This window comes from Pungitius pungitius, chromosome 1, assembly GCF_949316345.1.
Source record: "Pungitius pungitius chromosome 1, fPunPun2.1, whole genome shotgun sequence".
Lineage (NCBI taxonomy): Eukaryota > Metazoa > Chordata > Actinopteri > Perciformes > Gasterosteidae > Pungitius > Pungitius pungitius.
The window spans coordinates 24460673-24479468 of record NC_084900.1 but is presented as its reverse complement, the minus strand read 5'-3'; the positions used below and the strand labels follow the sequence as shown (position 1 = coordinate 24479468).

At 42.9% G+C, this 18796-nt stretch overlaps 2 protein-coding genes across 3 annotated transcripts; both read left to right on the top strand.

Moving 5' to 3' along the window:
• The first annotated feature begins 15 nt into the window (after positions 1 to 15).
• ddost (dolichyl-diphosphooligosaccharide--protein glycosyltransferase subunit (non-catalytic)) lies at positions 16 to 4437 on the top strand. Its single transcript, XM_037480519.2, has 11 exons — positions 16 to 281; positions 913 to 1023; positions 1137 to 1223; positions 1299 to 1402; positions 1514 to 1608; positions 1866 to 1959; positions 2198 to 2346; positions 2873 to 3020; positions 3131 to 3251; positions 3387 to 3493; positions 3806 to 4437. Exons 1-11 carry the CDS (start codon positions 47 to 49, stop codon positions 3953 to 3955), a joined length of 1401 nt encoding a protein of 466 aa, XP_037336416.2. The 5' UTR covers positions 16 to 46; the 3' UTR covers positions 3956 to 4437.
• Positions 4438 to 4898: 461 nt separating this feature from the next.
• On the top strand, positions 4899 to 18595 carry plekhm2 (pleckstrin homology domain containing, family M (with RUN domain) member 2). Of its 2 annotated transcripts, XM_037479224.2 has the most exons (20): positions 4899 to 5533; positions 6456 to 6562; positions 6810 to 6919; positions 7032 to 7131; positions 7332 to 7419; positions 7510 to 7684; positions 8572 to 8631; positions 9771 to 10050; positions 10146 to 10889; positions 10970 to 11039; positions 11571 to 11661; positions 11781 to 11845; positions 12242 to 12330; positions 12505 to 12637; positions 13118 to 13308; positions 13515 to 13580; positions 13667 to 13826; positions 14129 to 14308; positions 15117 to 15233; positions 15375 to 18595. In XM_037479224.2, the coding sequence occupies exons 1-20, from the start codon at positions 5474 to 5476 to the stop codon at positions 15510 to 15512; spliced, it is 3024 nt and encodes a 1007-aa protein (XP_037335121.2). In that variant the 5' UTR covers positions 4899 to 5473; the 3' UTR covers positions 15513 to 18595. The 2 variants fall into 2 exon arrangements, with proteins under 2 accessions (XP_037335121.2, XP_037335122.2); XM_037479225.2 differs by lacking the exon at positions 8572 to 8631 and having other exon boundaries at positions 4900 to 5533.
• Positions 18596 to 18796: the final 201 nt, after the last annotated feature.

Genomic DNA, 18796 nt, shown 5'->3' with positions numbered 1-18796 from the left:
CAAAGTTGACTCAACTCCTAACGCTGACGCCGACTTCTGCAGCAAAATGGCGTCGTTGACAGCAGTCATGCAGACGAGTCCGTCCGTTCCTTTATTATCCTCCAAAAAGCGCAGCGGCACGATGATCCAAAGGAGGTTCAGACTTTTGGACAACAATATAATTCTGCTCCTTTCGTTAGCCTCCATGGTGCATTGTGCTTTGGCTGACGGTAAGACGTTGGTTCTGCTGGACAACCTTAACATCCGAGACACCCATTCAATCTTCTTCCGCAGTCTCGCAGGTCAGTCAATTACGAGATTTGGGCTGTTTTACATCCCTAAATGTTCTCCTCTTTACTCGTATTAGTCCCTCGCTTTGCTAACTGGTCTCAGGAGTATAAAGTTAAAGTGCTCGTACTCGAGATTAAGCTAAGGTTAGCACAACATGCTAAGTTAGCACTATTGTGTTAGCACTGTCTCGTGAAAATTACGTTTAAGGCGCTGTCAGTTTGAAGTATATTTTTTTATCCAGTGGTACTGAACTTGCTTGGTGATGTGAGCTTTCACTGAATTTGTTCGTAATGGAGCCGCTTTCGTTCGGCATACTTAAAATAAATTTCTGTCTTGAAACAAATACAAAATTATGCCACATGCAATCGTTCGGTGGCATATTAGATGAATATAAATAAGGTTATTGGCAGGATGCTGACCGGTTATCCATGACTAATTCAATGTTCTAAATGCCATACGTGGTCTAGATGTGTATCGCACTGTAAATGCCTCAATTTATCCTCAGGTATTTCTATCCAAGGAACAGTTCTTGCTGAAATCCCAAATGCACATGGAAGTCAGAGCACATAGATGATTGCGGAGTTGACAGTTTTAGTCTTTCAACCGTGTCAATGTTTGAGTGATCATGTCTCTCCTTTTCAGATCGTGGCTTTGACCTCACTTTTAAAACCGCTGATGATTCCTCCCTAACTCTGATCAAATATGGCCAGTTCCTGTACGACCATTTGGTCATCTTCTCTCCATCAGTTGAGGGTAAATTGCACACTTTTCATACTGTTTTTATTTTTTAAATGGTGATTGCGGACATGTTTTTGATTTGTTGTAAAAGTAATACTTGTTATGTATCCCTTTCTGGTAATTTGCAGACTTTGGAGGAAATATTAACGTGGAGACAATTACAGCCTTTATTGATGGTGGAGGCAACGTCCTGGTTGCTGCAAGTTCAGATATTGGTCAGTGGCTTTTCTGCAATATCATATAAAACGTGTAGAAAATGTGAATATTAATGCTCGGCTCCTGTTACACAGGTGACCCTCTGAGGGAGCTGGGCAGCGAGTGCGGCATTGAGTTTGATGAGGAAAAGACTGCTGTCATTGACCATCACAACTATGACGTGTCTGACTCTGGAGAGGTGAGCAGAGTTCTGTTCATACAGCAGCCACATTCAGGTTGTCTCACAAATCTAGTCTCTAGAACTGGTGCTGCTTGTTGATACTTACAAGTTGAACCTTCTTGTCTCCAGCACACGCTGATTGTTGCTGATCCAGAGATCCTGATAAAAGCTCCAACAATTGTCGGCAAACCCACCAACAAACCTGTTCTGTTCAGAGGTGTTGGGTAAGCAAAACTCAACACGTTTTAAATGTTAGCAACAAAAGGTTCAAGGTATATTACTGAAAGTCTGTTATGTTGACAATCACTGTTTCTGATGTATTTTATTCAAATGGATGACTACTTGATTACTTTCACAGAATCCTTAATGTGTTTTGTATGTAGCAAGGATGTTGGAGAAGGGGTTATACATTGCACCTGTTTATTAATGGAAGTCTTATAAAGTCTGACTAACATGACATCGCCCCCTTCCTCCTCTGCAGCATGGTGGCAGACCCAGAGAACCCTCTGGTCTTGGACATCCTGACTGGCTCCTCTACTTCTTACTCATTTTTCCCAGACAGACCCATCTCTCAGGTAAGATATTCAAAGATAACAATAACAATTCTGTCTGATATTTTTATGCCACAAAGAAGTCTATTCAGATGTCAGTTAGTCACAGCGGGCCTGAATGGAAATAATTTTGTATTTTCCTCATCCAGGACGACTTTGGAGAATCTATTGTTTCTGTGGAGAGCCGGAAACTAGAGAGAACCTTCATACACTCATTGTTTTCTTTGCTTCAGGCTAATAATATATATTTTTATACCTCCAGTACCCCCACGCTGTTGGCAAGAACACGCTCATGATCGCCGGCCTTCAGGCCAGAAACAATGCCAGAGTGGTCTTCAGCGGCTCCCTGGAGTTCTTCAGCGATGCCTTCTTCAACTCTGCTGTGCAGAAAGCCACGCCTGGCTCCCAGAGGTAGTCTTTGCTGTTCAAATCTCATCGATCCATTTTTTTTCTTCTTCTATCTCATAGATAATGGCTTGCAGCTACAAACTAAAAACTCGTAGTACTCAACCAGGGTGCATGCAAGTCCTTAAATGGTCTCAAAATGTTTACAGTTGAGTTTCTTAAAACCCTTAAAGGGTGAATTCACCGGATTCTTATGTGGATGTCAGGTTACTGTTGATGTTGAATACAGTTCAGCATGCCTTTTTTATTAGACCCGAATTAACTTGTAATGTAAAAGACTGCAACAACTGTCAAGAAATTATTAGTGCAGCCATAATTTGTAACTCGATTTTTCAAATGCAAACCCAAATATTTTTGAATTGGCTCCTGACGGTTAATATAAGTTATTCTAATTCTCAGTATTTTAAAAATGTTGACATTTTCATGTCCAAAAAGTACCAGCCTGAACAAAAACAACTGACTGAGAGACAGACTATGATAAACTGACTAGTTTTGATGAGAATCCCTCCTCTTGCTGCGGTCCCTTTGTTAGATACGAGCAGACAGGAAACATGGAGCTGGCCGAGGCGCTGTCCCGCTGGGTGTTCAAGGAGGCCGGAGTCCTCAGGGTGGGAGCTGTTACCCATCATCCTGTTGGAGAGAAAAATCCCCCTACAGCATACACGATCACTGACCTGGTGGTAAGTTCACAATTTCAGAGGCCTATGTGAACAATCCTTAGCCTGAACATGTTTTGGCGGAGTGCTTTTTTAAGTGCATTTCTCAATCAGTGTAAAACCTTCCAACACAGGAGTACAGCATTGTCATTGAGATGTTGTCTGAGGGCCGCTGGATTCCCTTCAACGGAGATGACATTCAGCTTGAGTTTGTGAGAATCGATCCCTTCGTCAGGACTTATCTCAAGAAAAAAGGTTTGTCTGGGTTTATAGAACATACACATTAATTCAGGCTTGCGGTCTAAGTGTGTGTCAGTCTTGTGATTTGTGTGTTTGAGCTGTATGCACCTAAGCAGTGTATCCACAGTTAATACTGTGTCTTTCTCCTAGGAGATAAATATAGCGTGCAGTTCACGCTGCCTGATGTCTACGGAGTCTTCCAGTTCAAGGTGGACTACAACCGACTGGGATACACACATCTCTACTCCTCCACTCAGGCAAGTTAATTGGAAGGTTTACTTCACTTGGGCAAACCAAAATCAGAATATTGCTATGACAGCGGTCCTCCGATCTACATGCATGGAAACTCTCAAATGGACTGAAATACTAAAGATCGATTTAATTCACCTTTGTCCCAAATATCTTATGAGGTATCTCAGGGCTTACTATCTCACCAAGCCAGTGTCTATTATTTAAAAGTATATTTTTGGAGTACTTCGGCTTGGAAGAGCTTATTCCTACTCTAATGAATTTAACAACCACACTTCGTGGTTCCCTAACCTTACGTTTTTTTGTTTTGTTCATCACAGGTATCCGTGCGTCCCCTGCAGCACACTCAGTACGAGCGATTCATCCCCTCAGCCTTCCCATACTATGCCAGCGTCTTCTCCATGATGGCAGGACTCTTTGTATTCAGCATAGTCTTCCTGCACATGAAAGAGAAGGAAAAGTCCGACTAATGCAGGGAAGGAATAACAAGAATACAGAATTGAACTTGTGTGAAGAGTTGAAATTGAACGTCTTGATGGCTTGAATCTCTTCATGCAGGGACTTGGACTGCAATTCTCCATTTAAAAGAAAAAAGTTTCTGTTCAGATATTGGGTTTCTCAACTAATCAGGTGGTGGAGTCCAAAGAATATGACCCTAATGCAGACGTTAAGGGTTTGTTTTGGGGCTTTTTGTACTCTCATTATTCAAAGGCTTATCAGTGTCCTGCATTCAGTCAATGTTTGTATAAAGTTTCTTTACGTCTGATTAATGATTTCTTAAGTAGAGCACATGCCTTGGAACCTGAGAGAAATCCATATTACAATTTCATTAATATGTTCTCAATCAGGAAAGTTTATTGCTAAATGCACTGAATATGCCAACTGCGTGTTTTTTTGATGAGTGTTTCCAAAAAAATTGGAGTCATCTTAACAATAAAATATTGACATTCCACACTGTAGAAATTCCTGTGACATTATTTTACACAAAGCTTTGCCATCGGTCTCCAGTCCTGGAAACAGGTTGGTGGAGGGTCCAAATTAAGTCTACAAATATGCAGCTACATCGCAAAGAAGGAAACTCTCCTATATACGACATTACTTCTCTAAATAATTTCTTAAACCTACTGGTCACTTGATATAATCATTGATATAATCCTATTATCATGGATATAATCCCATCATAGCAGTCTCAATGAAAAAAGCAATCAGGAACGCTGCTTTAATCGCTTCCACGTGATTGGCTCAGTTTCACGCAGTCAGTCTGGGAAAAAAAGACCGGATGAAGCCATTCAAAACACAGGTTTATTTATACAATAGTTAATATATTGTTTTGTACGCACATGGGATTGTAAAGAGAATTCCATTGATCTAAAATAGAGGGATTTAAAGATGCTTTTTTTGTGCATAAAGAGCAAACGTAACTAAGTCTTCCCCCGCGCCAATAAGACGTATAGGGGCAAATGGTGACGTAATGCACTGACAGTGACTTCCCATATAAACGGCGATAAGTCACTAGTAGCACAAAAAGTGACCCTAACTTTCGTGACCGATATGAGTAAACGTGGTTAAAGTAGTTTACTAAAGCTAAACACGTGAAAGTAAGATAATGATAACCACAAACGCTACTAAAAGTTATCCTCGCTGGCATTCAGAACTTGCTTGACCACCCCCACCCCGTCTAGCGTTGAAGAAGTGGCTAACGCGGAGCTAGGCAAACATCACTTGGCTAACCGGCTCCGTTGCCGGCTCGGTGGACTTATCACGCCACTATCTCGGCGTGTACGTGGTTGGTTGTGAAGCAGCGGTGCTGTCGAGCTGAAAGTGTACAACTGACAGCCAGCGCTGTGTCGTTACTTTGGCAGCCCGCTGCATTGGAGGACAACATCATGATAGCTAGCTAGCTTAGCCGGGCTTTAGCTTTAGCAAAACAAGAGCTCTGTTCTTTGGAGTCAGCTGATCGGCTGCCGTAAGCTGCCAGCAGACCAGTGATGGATCAACTGAAAGTAAAGGATCGCATATTGGAAAACATCTCCTTATCCGTCAAAAAGGTGAGTGCTGTCCTATTGTTACGCACGCTTAAACGTCACAAAATTGAAGTATTTTCACGTGATGTCCTGTAGCTAGCGATAGGTCATATTTTGTCTGCCAAAGAGGGCAAGTCAAGTCATTGGGACATTCCCAGCTGGCTGCTACGGGAGGGCCTTTCCCTTACTCATCGGATCACTAACATATACACTCTTCTTTACGTTTTCTTAATTGTTGTATGGTGTTGACGCTTTAGAGCTACGTGTACAATACTAGCAACAAGCCCTGTTTGCCCACGGCAATATGTGCATGTAAACACTATGACAAATTTTTGCAATGCAGTGGATTTCTGCTCCTAATTTACATTCGTCATGCAATCTTGTACATTTTTTTAGACCAATTGTGCCTGATGTGGTTGTTAGACTCTCGTGACTTGACAGAGAACATCCTCTGTCTGTACTTTCTGCAAGCTCATACATTCATTTTTCCAAAAAATCATCTGTTTCAGTAATTTCCAATTTCTAGTCCACGGGTCCCGAATGCATTGAGTCAAACCTCCCTTCTATTGTAAAAACTGCACAAGGGGCATGAACGTGCTTCTGAAATGGTGCACCTCGAGGTTCCAAGAACGAGTACAGTGTTCACCTCATGCAAACACTGCTTAGTCATGTCAAAAGATATACTGCTCTTTAAAACCCACTGTGCAGGAGCACAGAGCAAAAAAATAATGAGATTTGATCATCTGGTTAGAAAGTTCTTACACCCAAGAAGTACTTTACAGTTTACTTTATTTAATAATGGCCAGTTTTTCATACAGCTAACATATTAGTTAAAAAAATGAAATAGCTTCAGTGTAGCTTTAATTTTGATAAATAATAGACAACCGTGAGCTTTTGAAAACGAGCCTCTCCAAACCAACAGCAGAGAAACCATGTCCCTCTGTAGTTGCAGAGTTACTTTGCCGCCTGTGAAGATGAGACTCCAGCTATCCGCAATCACGACCGGGTCCTTCAGCGCCTCTGTGAACACCTCGATCATGCTCTGCTTTATGGGTAAGAGACGTTTTGCCAGAAAACTGCACACTAGAAAGAGGAAAGGTGCATATGCCAAATAGTAATGGGCCTTGTTATTGTTTGTTTGCAAAAGAAATCTTTTTTCTTTTGTAAGAGTCACATTCATAACACGCTTTTAGGCCCACACTACAAGTAGTATATTAATGGTCCATTTCTGTAAAAATGTAGCTCTTGTCTCATCCATCATCTCCCTTTGCCTCACACTATTGTGTTTTCTACACCACAGCCTGCAGGACATCTCCTCTGGCTACTGGGTCCTGGTCCTTCACTTCACCAGAAGAGAGGCCGTCCGTCAGATCGATGAGCTTCAGCACATAGCAACCAACCTCGGTCGAAGTGAGACATCTCTTATCTCTCTCACACTTTGTCAAACACACTCACATTCACAGTTTTCTGTGTGTGTGTGTGTGTGTGTACAGAGGAAATAACTGTTGTCTTTTCTGTATAGGCCGAGCATGGTTGTACCTGGCGTTGAGTGAGAGCTCGTTAGAGAGCTATCTGCGCCTCTTCCAGGAGAACCATGCATTATTGCAAAAGTACTATTTCAAGTAAGTGATTCATTTACCCTGTGCTTTATTACCTCAAATGTATTGATGGTATGTAGCAAGTGGAAGTGACATTTCAGGAACTACTTGCTGTGGGTTTTAGAAAACAAATCTAAAGGTCTGAAGTGTGAAAAGAGTGCTTTTGTGGTAAAAAAAAAAAGTCTGTCTTTTCCCTGAGGCTAACGGATGTTCCTCTCTGCTAGAAACGCACTGGTCTGCAGTGATGACCACCTCACGCTCTTCCTCACGCTGGTGTCCGGCCTGGAGTTCATTCGCTTTGATCTGGAGCTGGTTAGCATGCGCTTCATGACGACATCAATATAAAAGCTGCTCCGAAAAGCAGCGTGTGTGTAACGTTTCTTCTGTGTACTACTGGAACAGGATGTGCCCTATTTGGACGTGGCCCCCTACATGCCGGAATACTACAAACCCCAGAACCTGCTGGACTTTGAGGAACGGCTTCCCAGCTCAGACAGCTTGTCCCTGCACTCCTTCACCTCCCTGACCTCCACCAACCTGGAGTGGGATGACAGTGCCATCGCTCCCTCCAGTGAAGGTAAGCTGGAGGGCGTGCCCCGGTACACTCTGGTTGGAAAGAGCCGTCATTAATGGTGGAAGCGCCGGCTGAAATGAGAAGCTACCAGCTGAAGGTTTTATACGCTGGAGCGAGGGGAGAGATAACAGATTTGTTACAGTCACAGATAAACACATCTTCAATCATTTTTATTTGCTGATGGTGATCTCATAATGTATGCCTTGATACTGATCCACATTCTCAGCTCAGAACAGCTGTATTTAGGCCCTTTGCTCCACTTATTCACCAGTGATTGTCTGCTTTTAGAGGAGGGACACAGGGGTAGTTTAACGGTTTTCATAATCATGTGGACCCATACTTGCTTATTCTGAATCACTATTCACCAGCCAGTACTGCAATCCGTTGAATTAGCCGCATCATGTATAAAGTGTGAGGTTTTTTGTGCAACTGTGTCTCTGTGTGCCTCTAATCTGGACGCTTCATGATACAACTGTTAACGCAGAATGGCAGCATTTATTTCAGGTTCATGATCTGCTCGAGCCACAACTACACACGCGTGTGCAGTGGCACAAATTCAGGGAGTGATGTCAAGCTGGTGGAATGTTGAAGCAGAAGTTAAATTGATCCTTGCAGACTCCTGTGACTCAGGAATACCAAAGTTAATTTCATCAAATGCTCCGCTTGGGGTCAAGAGGCTTGCGGGTTACGTTACAGGATATTTTCACTGAACATTTCCCCTTCACTATGCACCAAGTAGTGAGTAGGATAGCCTTCTTTAGTTTTGGTTGATTCTGTTATTTCTATACCATATATCATGTTATTTTTTTCTTCCATTGTAATCTCCTGTCTCCACTCCCATCTCTCTAATATTGGTATTGAATGTCATCTTTTTTTTTTTTTTTTTATAGATTATGATTTCGGTGACATCTTCCCCGTGTTGCGGTCATTGCCAAGTGCAGACTGGGAAGGTGGGACATTGGTCAACCCATCCCCTTTCTGCCATTTCATCCCCTCCTTCCTATCTCCATTTCTCCCTCCTATCTCGCCTGGCCATCTCTCAGTTTGTGTGCAATGCATGCTGGGTACTCTCGTCTGTAATGTGACGCGTTGATATGTAATGTATAGCTAGCTGATCCTTTCTAGTAAAATGTGACAATCCAGGTTCATTTTTGGTAAGGCTTTTCTCAATGATGATCGTATGGGTTTAGTTATTGAACCAGAACACAAGGTGTCATCATAGTGAATAATTGGACAGGTAAGTTCAGGAAGAAGCACGACTCTTTGGTTCACTGGCAACTCTGCTTGGGTGGGTTCATCGCTCCCCTTTCTGCACGTGTTACTCATCTTGGGAATGATCGGAATGCTTGCTCAGCCTTTTTGTTTCTAAGATAATCGCTTGGTGTACTGCCTGGTACTCACCTCGCCCACTCTGTCTCCATTACCCGGTGCTATCTGTTTGTCTGCTGTAGCGTTGTCTTTGTGTGTGATGTGTGGCACTGGTCTAGGTTCTGCTCAAATGTAGTGTGATCCAGAACCTTTGCTTAACTACCTAGATGACAAATTCTTTGACGGCTTGCAGTAAGCTCGTTAGTGTTTTGTAGGTTTGATGAGCACAGAAGAAGGCTCACTAAAATCTGGAAAATAGATGCGATAGTCTCTTCCACAGCTACGTCAGTCCACTCGGGATGAATAAAAAAATGCTGATTCTTCCTAATTATATTATTTAAATATGTGTAGTATGACTCTTCTATAAGGGCAGTGGTAAAGCACTTCCTAGGCCTGTGCCTTGAAAAAAGCTGCTATCTTATGTATTGTGTTTTGTCCCTTTCTGTCGCTGCCTAAGAACTACGAAGGACACTGCAGCCGCTAACATTTGTTTGTGTGAAAATGTCTCGTTGGTCAGCTTTCTATTGGTGTTGAAATATGGAGAAAAAAAAGCTGTCTGAATGTGTATTGCTAGAAATTACTCAAAATCACTACGGCAAAACTTTTTAGATTTCTAAATCTCAACACTCAACTTACCGGCGAGACAGTGGCTGCAAGAACTCTTCTGTATATTTCGAAATGAATATGCTATTTTGACTCTTGATGTAACTTTTCACGTTAGAGGGAGACCTGACTGACCAGGCCAGCTGCCCGCGATCCAGTGGCTCTGATCCCCAGACGGTCGTCAGCGACACCGTGGTCCTTTCTACCGGTGCTGTGAAGGTGAGGGCAGCAGCTCATCTGGCTCCGCACAGCCCAACGTACAGACACAACCCCTTCAACGAGGACTCGGACGCCAACACCTCGGCCGACGTCACGCCGGTTCATTTGGCCAGCTGCTACGTCGCCGTCCCCGCCGGTGATGTCACAGAGAGCGCCTGCAACGAGCTGGAGGTCATCAGGTACCGTAACAGGCTCGTCTTGTTCCAGACTCCATCTGCGTCAGTCGTTGTAATTGTGAACGAAGGAACCACAGCTAACCCCGCTGGTCTTCCAGGATGGCCAGGCGAAGGAAAACCTCGAGGAAGCGCCGAGGGAAGGGCTCCACGGAGTCTATCAGCAGCCTCCACAACTCCGTCTCCTCTGAGCACTTGGAAATGAACAACCGCCGAATGTCCTCGGAGGACGTGGACTCGCTAAACGGCACCGCAATTCAGCTGGATGCAGAGGCCGAGCTGCGGAGAAGCCGGGTGGGATCGGAGGTCGTGGATGAAGGAGACGAGGGGGTTGAAGGGCTTTTAAGGCTCCCAGAGATGACGGACACCTCCATGGAAGCTCTGGGCCAGCCGCTGCGCGAGGTCATGGACCGGCTCAACGGGGCTCTGGATAGGGAGGAGGCCTGGGAGCACCGAGAGGGGGGGGAGGAGGAGGAGAGAAGGGGCTCAGAATGTCACCGGGGTCCTGAACCCCCTACGCAGCAACCCTTTCGGGAGGAGTCCGAGGGAGAGCCTCCCGACCCAGCACCAGGAGAGACGTCCCTCTTCTTGCAGGCCGCTGCTGAGCCTGCAGAGTTATGCTGCTTTACCCCCAACAGTTCAGACTCTACTCCCTCGGGTGGTAGCCACTATGACTCTACAGAGCATTGCCAGTCGCAAACTCTTTCAGGTGATCTCGAAGATGAAGGAGATGCAAAAGCGTCAGCAGGACTGAAGGCCGGGGAGGTAGACACAGAGGAGGGAGAGAAAACTGTCCACAATGAATTTACTAAGGAAGCAGAGAGTTCTCATCCTGCAGAGTTTAAGTAAGGAGTTGTGGGGAAAAAAAACACTTTTTTTGTTTGTAGCGTAAGTTTAATGTTCGTCGTCATTATCTAAATTTCAGGGTGGACAACAATCACTTGCTTCTTCTCATGATTCACGTATTCAGAGAGAACGAGGAGCAGCTCTTCAAGGTGAAACCCGGCCGACATTTTTTTAATTTTGAAAGACATCCTTCTAGAGAGAATATGAATGTTTGAAGTGTACCTATTAAACAATGACATTTGGAGAAGACCACAATGCTGTGGTCATTTTTTTTGTTTTTTACTAGGCCCGTTTTCAATCTTCTCACAAATTGATCTGTTTTTGACAGGACAGAAGTGGTTTGGAGACTGTTGCTTATTGGAAGTGTTGCAAGGCTCCGTTTGCCAATTTCCTTATAACTGCTTCTGCTCAGGTGGTAGGGATATAGCGGTCTGGTATAGATGGTTTAAAAATCCCCACGTGTATCATGCACAAAGAAAGAGAATGTAGATTTATTACAATTTGCCATTCGCTTAATTTGCTTAATCAAGTGAATCAGGAGTTTACTAGTTTGTGATACATGATGAGCAACGCTGGGCTACACTGTGCTATTTAGAGGCCAGAAGCCAGCACTCATGAACACAAGAGTTGGACCCAGTTGAATTGTGGCTGTCTAACAGAATTCCTCTTTGTGTTTTCAGATGGTGAGAATGAGCACGGGTCATATGGAGGGGGACCTGCAGCCCCTTTACCTGCTGCTGACTGACTGTTACATCTACCTGCTTAGGAAGGGTAAGTGCTTGAATGCCCGGCGTGAACGAATGAGAGTTTCTTCAGTTATTCTTTACGCAGAAAATGCTTTAGGTTGTGCTCGGCACATGTTTTGGTTGTAAACATGTTTTCCTCCACAGGTGCAGCAGAGAAACCGTACACAGTAGAAGATGCCGTTTCCTATAACGAGCTGGACTATCTTTCAGTAAGTGTTCTCAAGAAAGGATTTTTTTTGTTTTGTTTTCACCCATAGGTCCATGGCTTGGGCCGCTGTTATGTTACACACACATGTTGTCTTTTTTTTTTTCATCCTATTAGATTCACATGTATGGGGCTTTCTACAAGGATATGTAGTAGCCAGTCGGGGGAAAAGTAGCCAGCTGATGAACACTAAAGGGGATTTTTCTCTCTACTTGTTAGGACACAACCATGGAGGGAATGTGGGGGCGGGGCTAAACAATGTGCAAATTTCTTTATTTAATGCTTGCATATTTCTGAAGCGGACACTTGTAGTGGTCACAGGTACATCCATAATATGCCACTTTTTAAAAACTATTGTATTAGAATAAAAGATGAATATAATACATTTTCTGTTCTTTAGGTGGGCCTTGACCAACAGACAGTGGCAGTGGTTTGCACCAACAGACGAAGAAAATTTCTGTTGGACACAGCTGATGCCTCTCTGACTCTGTGAGTGTACCAATCTCTTCCTTCCTGTTTCCTCGAGCAATGTGCAACCTGTTGTGTTCCTGTGCAAAGAGCCAGCATACACCCCTCCAAAATCACAACTTCTCTAGCTATACATGGCATACTGTGAGGCACACGCAGCACTTTCTTCAACCGATCTACTGCACCTTTCTGCAGCTGGTTCCTGTCCGTTCTCGAGTCGGCCATGGTGAAGGGTTGTCGTGAGCCTCCTTACCCTTCTGTGCTGACTGACGCTACCATGGAGAAACTGTCTCTCACCAAGTTTGTCTCCCAGGAGTCTCAGTGTGAGGTACAGACACGATAAACTTCACATACGCCGTACTGCCTCGTCCTCACCGGTCTGGTCACTAATCATGCTAATCAAACATTAATCAAAGTTAACTACTTGCTGTTCAAAAATGTGATTTGTGACACAAGTCATCACAAATCATAGCTAGTGCGTCTCCTACTATAACACTCGCAAATGCACATTGTTGTATTTTCTACATGCATTAGGTGGGTAACAATGTCAAATATGTAAAAATACTACCTTTTTTTGCATCACAATATTAATATGATATTGACCACAAAATATCTTCATGATGATCACTGTGATAAATACTTTGGTTAAGTCAAATTTCATATTATATTTCTCTTTTTTTTAAATTTCTTCCTCAAAGGCTGAAAAATGTAATTTACACTACTTTATTTTATAAGTTTAGGGAATCCCCTATAATAATATATTTTACTTTCAAAGAAGGTGTAAACTAATTATTTCCTGTTTCTCCAGGTATGCGAAGTGTCTATCCAACTGTATTCACTGGTCCACTGGGAGGATCCGATGGACATGGCTTTGTCACCCCAGGGTGGCCCACTGATCTCTGGACTGCCTGCCAGCACCAAAGAGGGGGCTCTGCAGTACCGGGCTGGAAGCACCTACCTGGGCAAAGAGCTGTGGAAAAGCTGCTACCTCGTTCTCAGGTATGGACGAGTCACACCTGCCACCATCCTGTTCAGTTTATTGCCTATAAGACTGACAACTACATAATGTGATATATAAAACCCAATGTATGTGGTTTGTATTTGCTTGTTCCCTCTATTCCTCTGTAGTGTCTTTTTCTGTTGTATACCAACCATGTGTGTTCTGATTCAAACTTCTGATTAGGTGAATGTATCTTTTCTTGCAGTAAGGGGATTCTGTACCTGTATGCAGAAAGAACAGATGTGACACCTGTGCTGTCAGTCACGATGGGGTAAGCTTCAACTGGCTGACATTTATGACCCGTCATTGCAGGATATTACCGCGTGGATGTGTTTTCATTCCTCTTGTGCCCGACAGAGGAGAGCACTGTGGTGGTTGCCGTCGCTCAAACAGCACGGAGCGGCCGCACGCCTTCCACGTCATCCTGACGGAGCGGCCGGCTCTGGAGCTCTGCGCCAACAATGAGCAGGACATGGCCGAGTGGATGCTGCTGCTCTGCCAGTCCGTCTCCAAAGGGGTAACTTTTGTTCGTCTGTTCATTAGCACACCGCTGACTTTATGATCAATCCTTAATGAACATCTCTACCCACTTGCCAAAAGCTCATTACTTTCAGTGGCTGTCAATATATCAATATATTAGTATTAATATATTAGTTTCACCTTTTTAAGTTGAATTACTGAAAGTAATGAGCTTTTGCACGATATTCTAATTTTTCGAGTTTCACCCTTACATGCAGGTGTGCAAAGTCTGTTTTCTTCCCTAAAACCTTTTTGATACTACATTAATGATAAATGCAATGATTTACCCTATTCTTGCAGGTCATCCCTCAGGGTGTGGTCCCTGCTCCGTGTATCCCGTGTTGCCTGGTGATGACAGACAGGAAGCTGCTTACCTGCCATCAGGACTGTCAGACCAGCTTCTTCCGTTCGCTTGGCAGCACCGATATCTGTGATGTCACTTCCGTCAGCGTGGAGGCCAACAAGGAGTACTGTGTCATTGTGAGTGGCCATTTCATAACTTCTCTTGGTGTTGTTCCAATGTATTTGATTTATATTAGACTTAAACTAATTGCTTTATGTATAGATATGGAAAGGTTTTAACTATCAAGTTTTAAATTCCCATGTGTTTGCAGGAACATGCTTTTAAATTACGGAATGCATACGTAACATCAAATGCATATATTATCTATTTCATGATTTATTTAATTAGAATTGTTCTCCACTGAATGTGGGGGGGAAATTAAATAGATGGTTACACGCCCGTTCCAGATTCTGGATAATTATCGTCACTTGACCAAAGATGTTTTATCTTTTGCAGATTAAGTTGGTGAAGTCATGAAATTAATCTTAAAAAAAACGCATTAATGTACCAGTTTCTCCGTGCTATCCTAATTCAAATATGATATTTCCAGTCTGAAACAGGCTTTATAACAAACCGCTAACTCTGGTATGAATAGCTTTCAGATAAAGGGGTCAAGAGTAAGACCTGTTGGGCCTCATGGTTTATTAATAGTTAAACTTTGTCATGAAGGGCCTTCCTCCACATCATTCTTATTTGTAACAAGTAAATCAAAAGGTGTAATTGTTTTTAATGTCTTGCTTGGTCCATTAGTTACATCATTAGCATCTTTAGTTTTACCTACAGTTATATCCTTATTGTATTGACGGCACTGGAGGAAATTAGTTCTTACAGCATTAGCAAAACGTTTGTTGAATCTAAAGGCGTTGACATTGAACAGACACTATGTATACACCAGTTTACCGATATGTAGTCCTTGGAATAATTGTCCTGTGTCCCCCTCTATAGGAGTTTGCAACTGATCGGTCCCAGTTCCTCCCTCCATGGGTGTTGTACTTCAGTGGCTGTGAAGAGAGAGATCGGCTGCTGAAGGCGTTGGACAAAACGTGGAAGGCCGTTTACCAGGTGGGAAGATGAATACACTAGTCTCTAATGCGGTTGATTTAATAATGCAGTATTTGGCAACCCAGAGAAATATTGGAATTCTATGTATTCATTAAATACGGCCAATGTCAAACCCTTGTTTTATGTCCTCACTATACACAGGTGGATCTTCCCCACAGAGAAGTGCTGGATCCGTCTGTGCAGAAGCGCTGCGGCGAGGCCCTCGCCCTGATGAATAGCGCTTGGCAGAGGGCGGACAGTCTGGCCCGGGGCAGAGCCCAGCGTGAGCCCTGGTGCTGACAGACATGCACGCGTACACTAAGCTGCGGTTCTCCAATGAGACGGACTATTGGGGTGAACAGTCTTCTATGGCTCCAGGATACGCAGAGTAACTCTGGCCTTCAGTCTGTGTCACTGTAAACTGAGCTGAAAATCAGACGAGGTTAGTGGTCGATGCACTACAGCACAAGCATGTGAAGCACCTCTGATTCACTGATGAAATGTTTCTACCAGAGAAACATCCGGCAGAAGCGGTAATGCATATGGCACACCGTAACATTCTGGCTTCAAGTGATATAAATCAATATTAACAGACAATTTGCAATCAATTCAAGTTACCCATTGCTATTATTCCTTTATAGAGCTTCTTAAGAAATAGCAGAGATGCAGATCAAGACGATATGAGTCCTTCTTGTTTTGTGCCATCCGTGTAGATAAAGCCCCGTAGGAAATGGGGATGGATAATTATAGAAGTTGTGATGCAAAGACTTTAAAACCCACCACCATTACATACTGCGATTCATTACATCCTGCTGAATTGACTGGGAATTCTGCCCGCACAAAGTAAACCTCGACTTTGAGGCCTGAACAGGAAAAAAAAAACATTTACTGCATCGAGGAAGCTAAGCGCGGCGGGGGCGACAAGGACCCGTTTCCAGCAGCTTCACTGCACAGTGACTTAGAAACAAAACCAATCGGATGTATGTCAGGAGCAGTTGATGCTTGTTCGCTACGTGGAAAAAGTTCACCATCCTTGCCTTGCACACACAGAAGTGACGCCCTCTAACCTGCACAAGCCACACAACTGTGTGAAGATAAGCCACTCCTTAGTACCAGTTCTACTGAACCGGTACGGTTATAGAGCCAATGTACAGCGCTGTACAGTCAACGCATAATCCTTGATGGTTATGTATGGGTCTGATATTCAGTTAAAGTGCACAAACCTCTACACTGAATTCTTGTCACGTAGGACATTTGCTTGATAGAATCGGGATCTCAATATGAAGAATATTTGGATGTTGAACAGTTGCACTGTAAACAACACGCTCATTCTCCATTTGAGAACCACCAATTTCCACGCTGTCACACGTTGAACGAAACAGAAGAAAAATGACTATCAGGAAAACAAAAGACTTTATCTCCACCCTGCAGAGACGAGTGGAGGCTTCCATGCAGACTTGCACATTGTTTTTGCTGTTAGTCTTTTTTAATGGTAGAAGTTTTTTTTAATATAACATGCTTTTTATGACCTTTGCGGAGAAAGTGGGAACAATTGTTACAAAATGATTTAATTGAGGGAGCAACATGATGTGTTACATATATGTCCTCTTATTGTGGGCCAGCATGGAGGAAGTCTGTTTCTGACTGAGCTACAAGTCCTCTTTAATTGCCTGTTTTTATTTTTTTTTTGCACCCGTGGTTGGTGGCACGTTACTACACAGTATGATCTGGCCACTCTACTTACTGAATACATCCCTTCCCCCATGAGTAATGTAGTGGTGCGAGACCATGTTTGATGTCTATTGAATTCTTAAAGCTAGAATCTCAAACCTTGATTTTATTCTCTGAATAGTTGCAGGTGTCTTTTTGGATCAAACTTTCCAGTTGTCCCAACAGTGTCTGTAGTCATTTTCCTGGGAATGTTGCCACAGACACCCAGTTCATAATAATGCAGTTGCAGGGGGTATCACCAGTGGGCCATACATGCTTAACACCATTGTGTTATCTCATAGCAGTTCATTAATCCCAAAAGATAGTGACTCGGCAGACCATCGTTTAAAGAAAACTCTGAGATTATTACTTTAAATAGAGCATTTTTGCATCTCTTCTTAGCAGATTCTTATTTTTAAGTAGTCTGTAATGTCTTCGAGTAGCAAAGCTTTTCTTGGAAATGGAATAGGAATTAGAAGACCCTAAACCACCCTTCACACTTTCCCTACGGTTCTAGGCACCAGATGGTTCTGCATGTGTTTCAATCTGTTCTCATCTGAGATCTGCGTTGAGATCTTCCTAGGAGTTATTTTGCAGTGACAATGTAGCCTTTCCGTCAGCCTTGACTGAACTGGACAAAACCTTTTACACATATGAGACACTATTTATCCTCACTACGTTGAAACTATCTTCCTGAGTTTATGTTGTTTCTGGTTTCTCATCTTTTCACTCGTCTGAGGCTAAAAATGTGCTGTATGTTGGGCTCGCTGTCAACCTCGATACTCTAAGCATATACTTGTTAGCGTGTTGAACAGTGCTCTCCTCTGTAGCTGCGTTTTTCAGTTAAGAATAATAACATCTGTTGTGTCAAAGTTGCTTCTATAGTATAGTATGATACTGACAGAACGGTTCAAATGATACCCAGACCTATACATGTGTCACTTATTGATTGTGTCCTTCGTGTTACCTTCACATCAGCATTAATCAGTGCTTTAAGCCTTTCTAAGTGCCACTTGGTCTCTTCTATCTTTTTTATTAATTTTTTTTTAACAAAAAAATCGATTCTCAGGTGAAAAGGGTACATCACATCCAAAACCTTAAGACCTACTGTGTGTTGTAAGTCCGGTTTTCTATTTTGGTTTGATGCAGCATTATGAAATTATTTTGCTCACACAGACCCGGGAGAAAAATAATATTAGGTGTTGAATGGGTTCTGAGATGATAAGTTGGGTGTCTTCAGGATTTAAGGAGAGAACACTTGCAATAGTTGGACTTGAAATGTTTGTTGGGTTAACAACAAAGAATCAACTGCATCTAGTTGTGGCCTATAAAGTGTATATAAATACAAAATTAAAGCAAGTCTATTTGAGCAGTGTTTTGAATTGGGGACATTGCTGGCCAATGGTGGATGACATCGTCTGAGTAAAGCATTGTGGTGAAAAAAAACGCTTTTTGATTTTGTTCGTAACGGTATTATTGCATGTCATATATGTATGATGTTTAAAGGTTTTATTGAGTTGTAAATATAGCACTAATCAAATTTAAAATATTGTGTACTCACACATGAATATGTGCATTCCCACAGGGTTTTACACTGTTCATAATGGTAATGAATGTACAAATAAACCTTTGTGATTGGCAGCCTAACTGAATAAACTGAAACAAAACCTCGGCTCCTGTGGTGATGCTCTCTATGGACCAGTATACCTGCCTTTAATGTTTAATATTTCTGTTGTAGGTAAGACCAGTGCAATGCCGTGTGTTCATAATCACAGGGACAGTCATGTTAGAGCAGGGACTCAAGATTTACAGGTAAGGGAGCAGCTGTGTGTGAGGTAAACTGTGATTAGACAAGCGAAAAATGTAGTCATGTT

What these genes read in the sequence shown, in the direction of transcription:
- ddost (XM_037480519.2), top strand. Translation starts at nt 47, where the DNA reads ATGGCGTCGTTGACAGCAGTCATGCAGACGAGTCCGTCCGTTCCTTTA. An exon ending in GTTCTGTTCAGAGGTGTTGG is followed by an intron (nt 1,609 to 1,865) that starts GTAAGCAAAACT and finishes CCTCCTCTGCAG; the next exon opens with CATGGTGGCAGACCCAGAGA. An exon ending in GCCACGCCTGGCTCCCAGAG is followed by an intron (nt 2,347 to 2,872) that starts GTAGTCTTTGCT and finishes TCCCTTTGTTAG; the next exon opens with ATACGAGCAGACAGGAAACA.
- plekhm2 (XM_037479224.2), top strand. Translation starts at nt 5,474, where the DNA reads ATGGATCAACTGAAAGTAAAGGATCGCATATTGGAAAACATCTCCTTA. An exon ending in TTGCAAAAGTACTATTTCAA is followed by an intron (nt 7,132 to 7,331) that starts GTAAGTGATTCA and finishes CCTCTCTGCTAG; the next exon opens with AAACGCACTGGTCTGCAGTG. An exon ending in TCTCATCCTGCAGAGTTTAA is followed by an intron (nt 10,890 to 10,969) that starts GTAAGGAGTTGT and finishes TCTAAATTTCAG; the next exon opens with GGTGGACAACAATCACTTGC.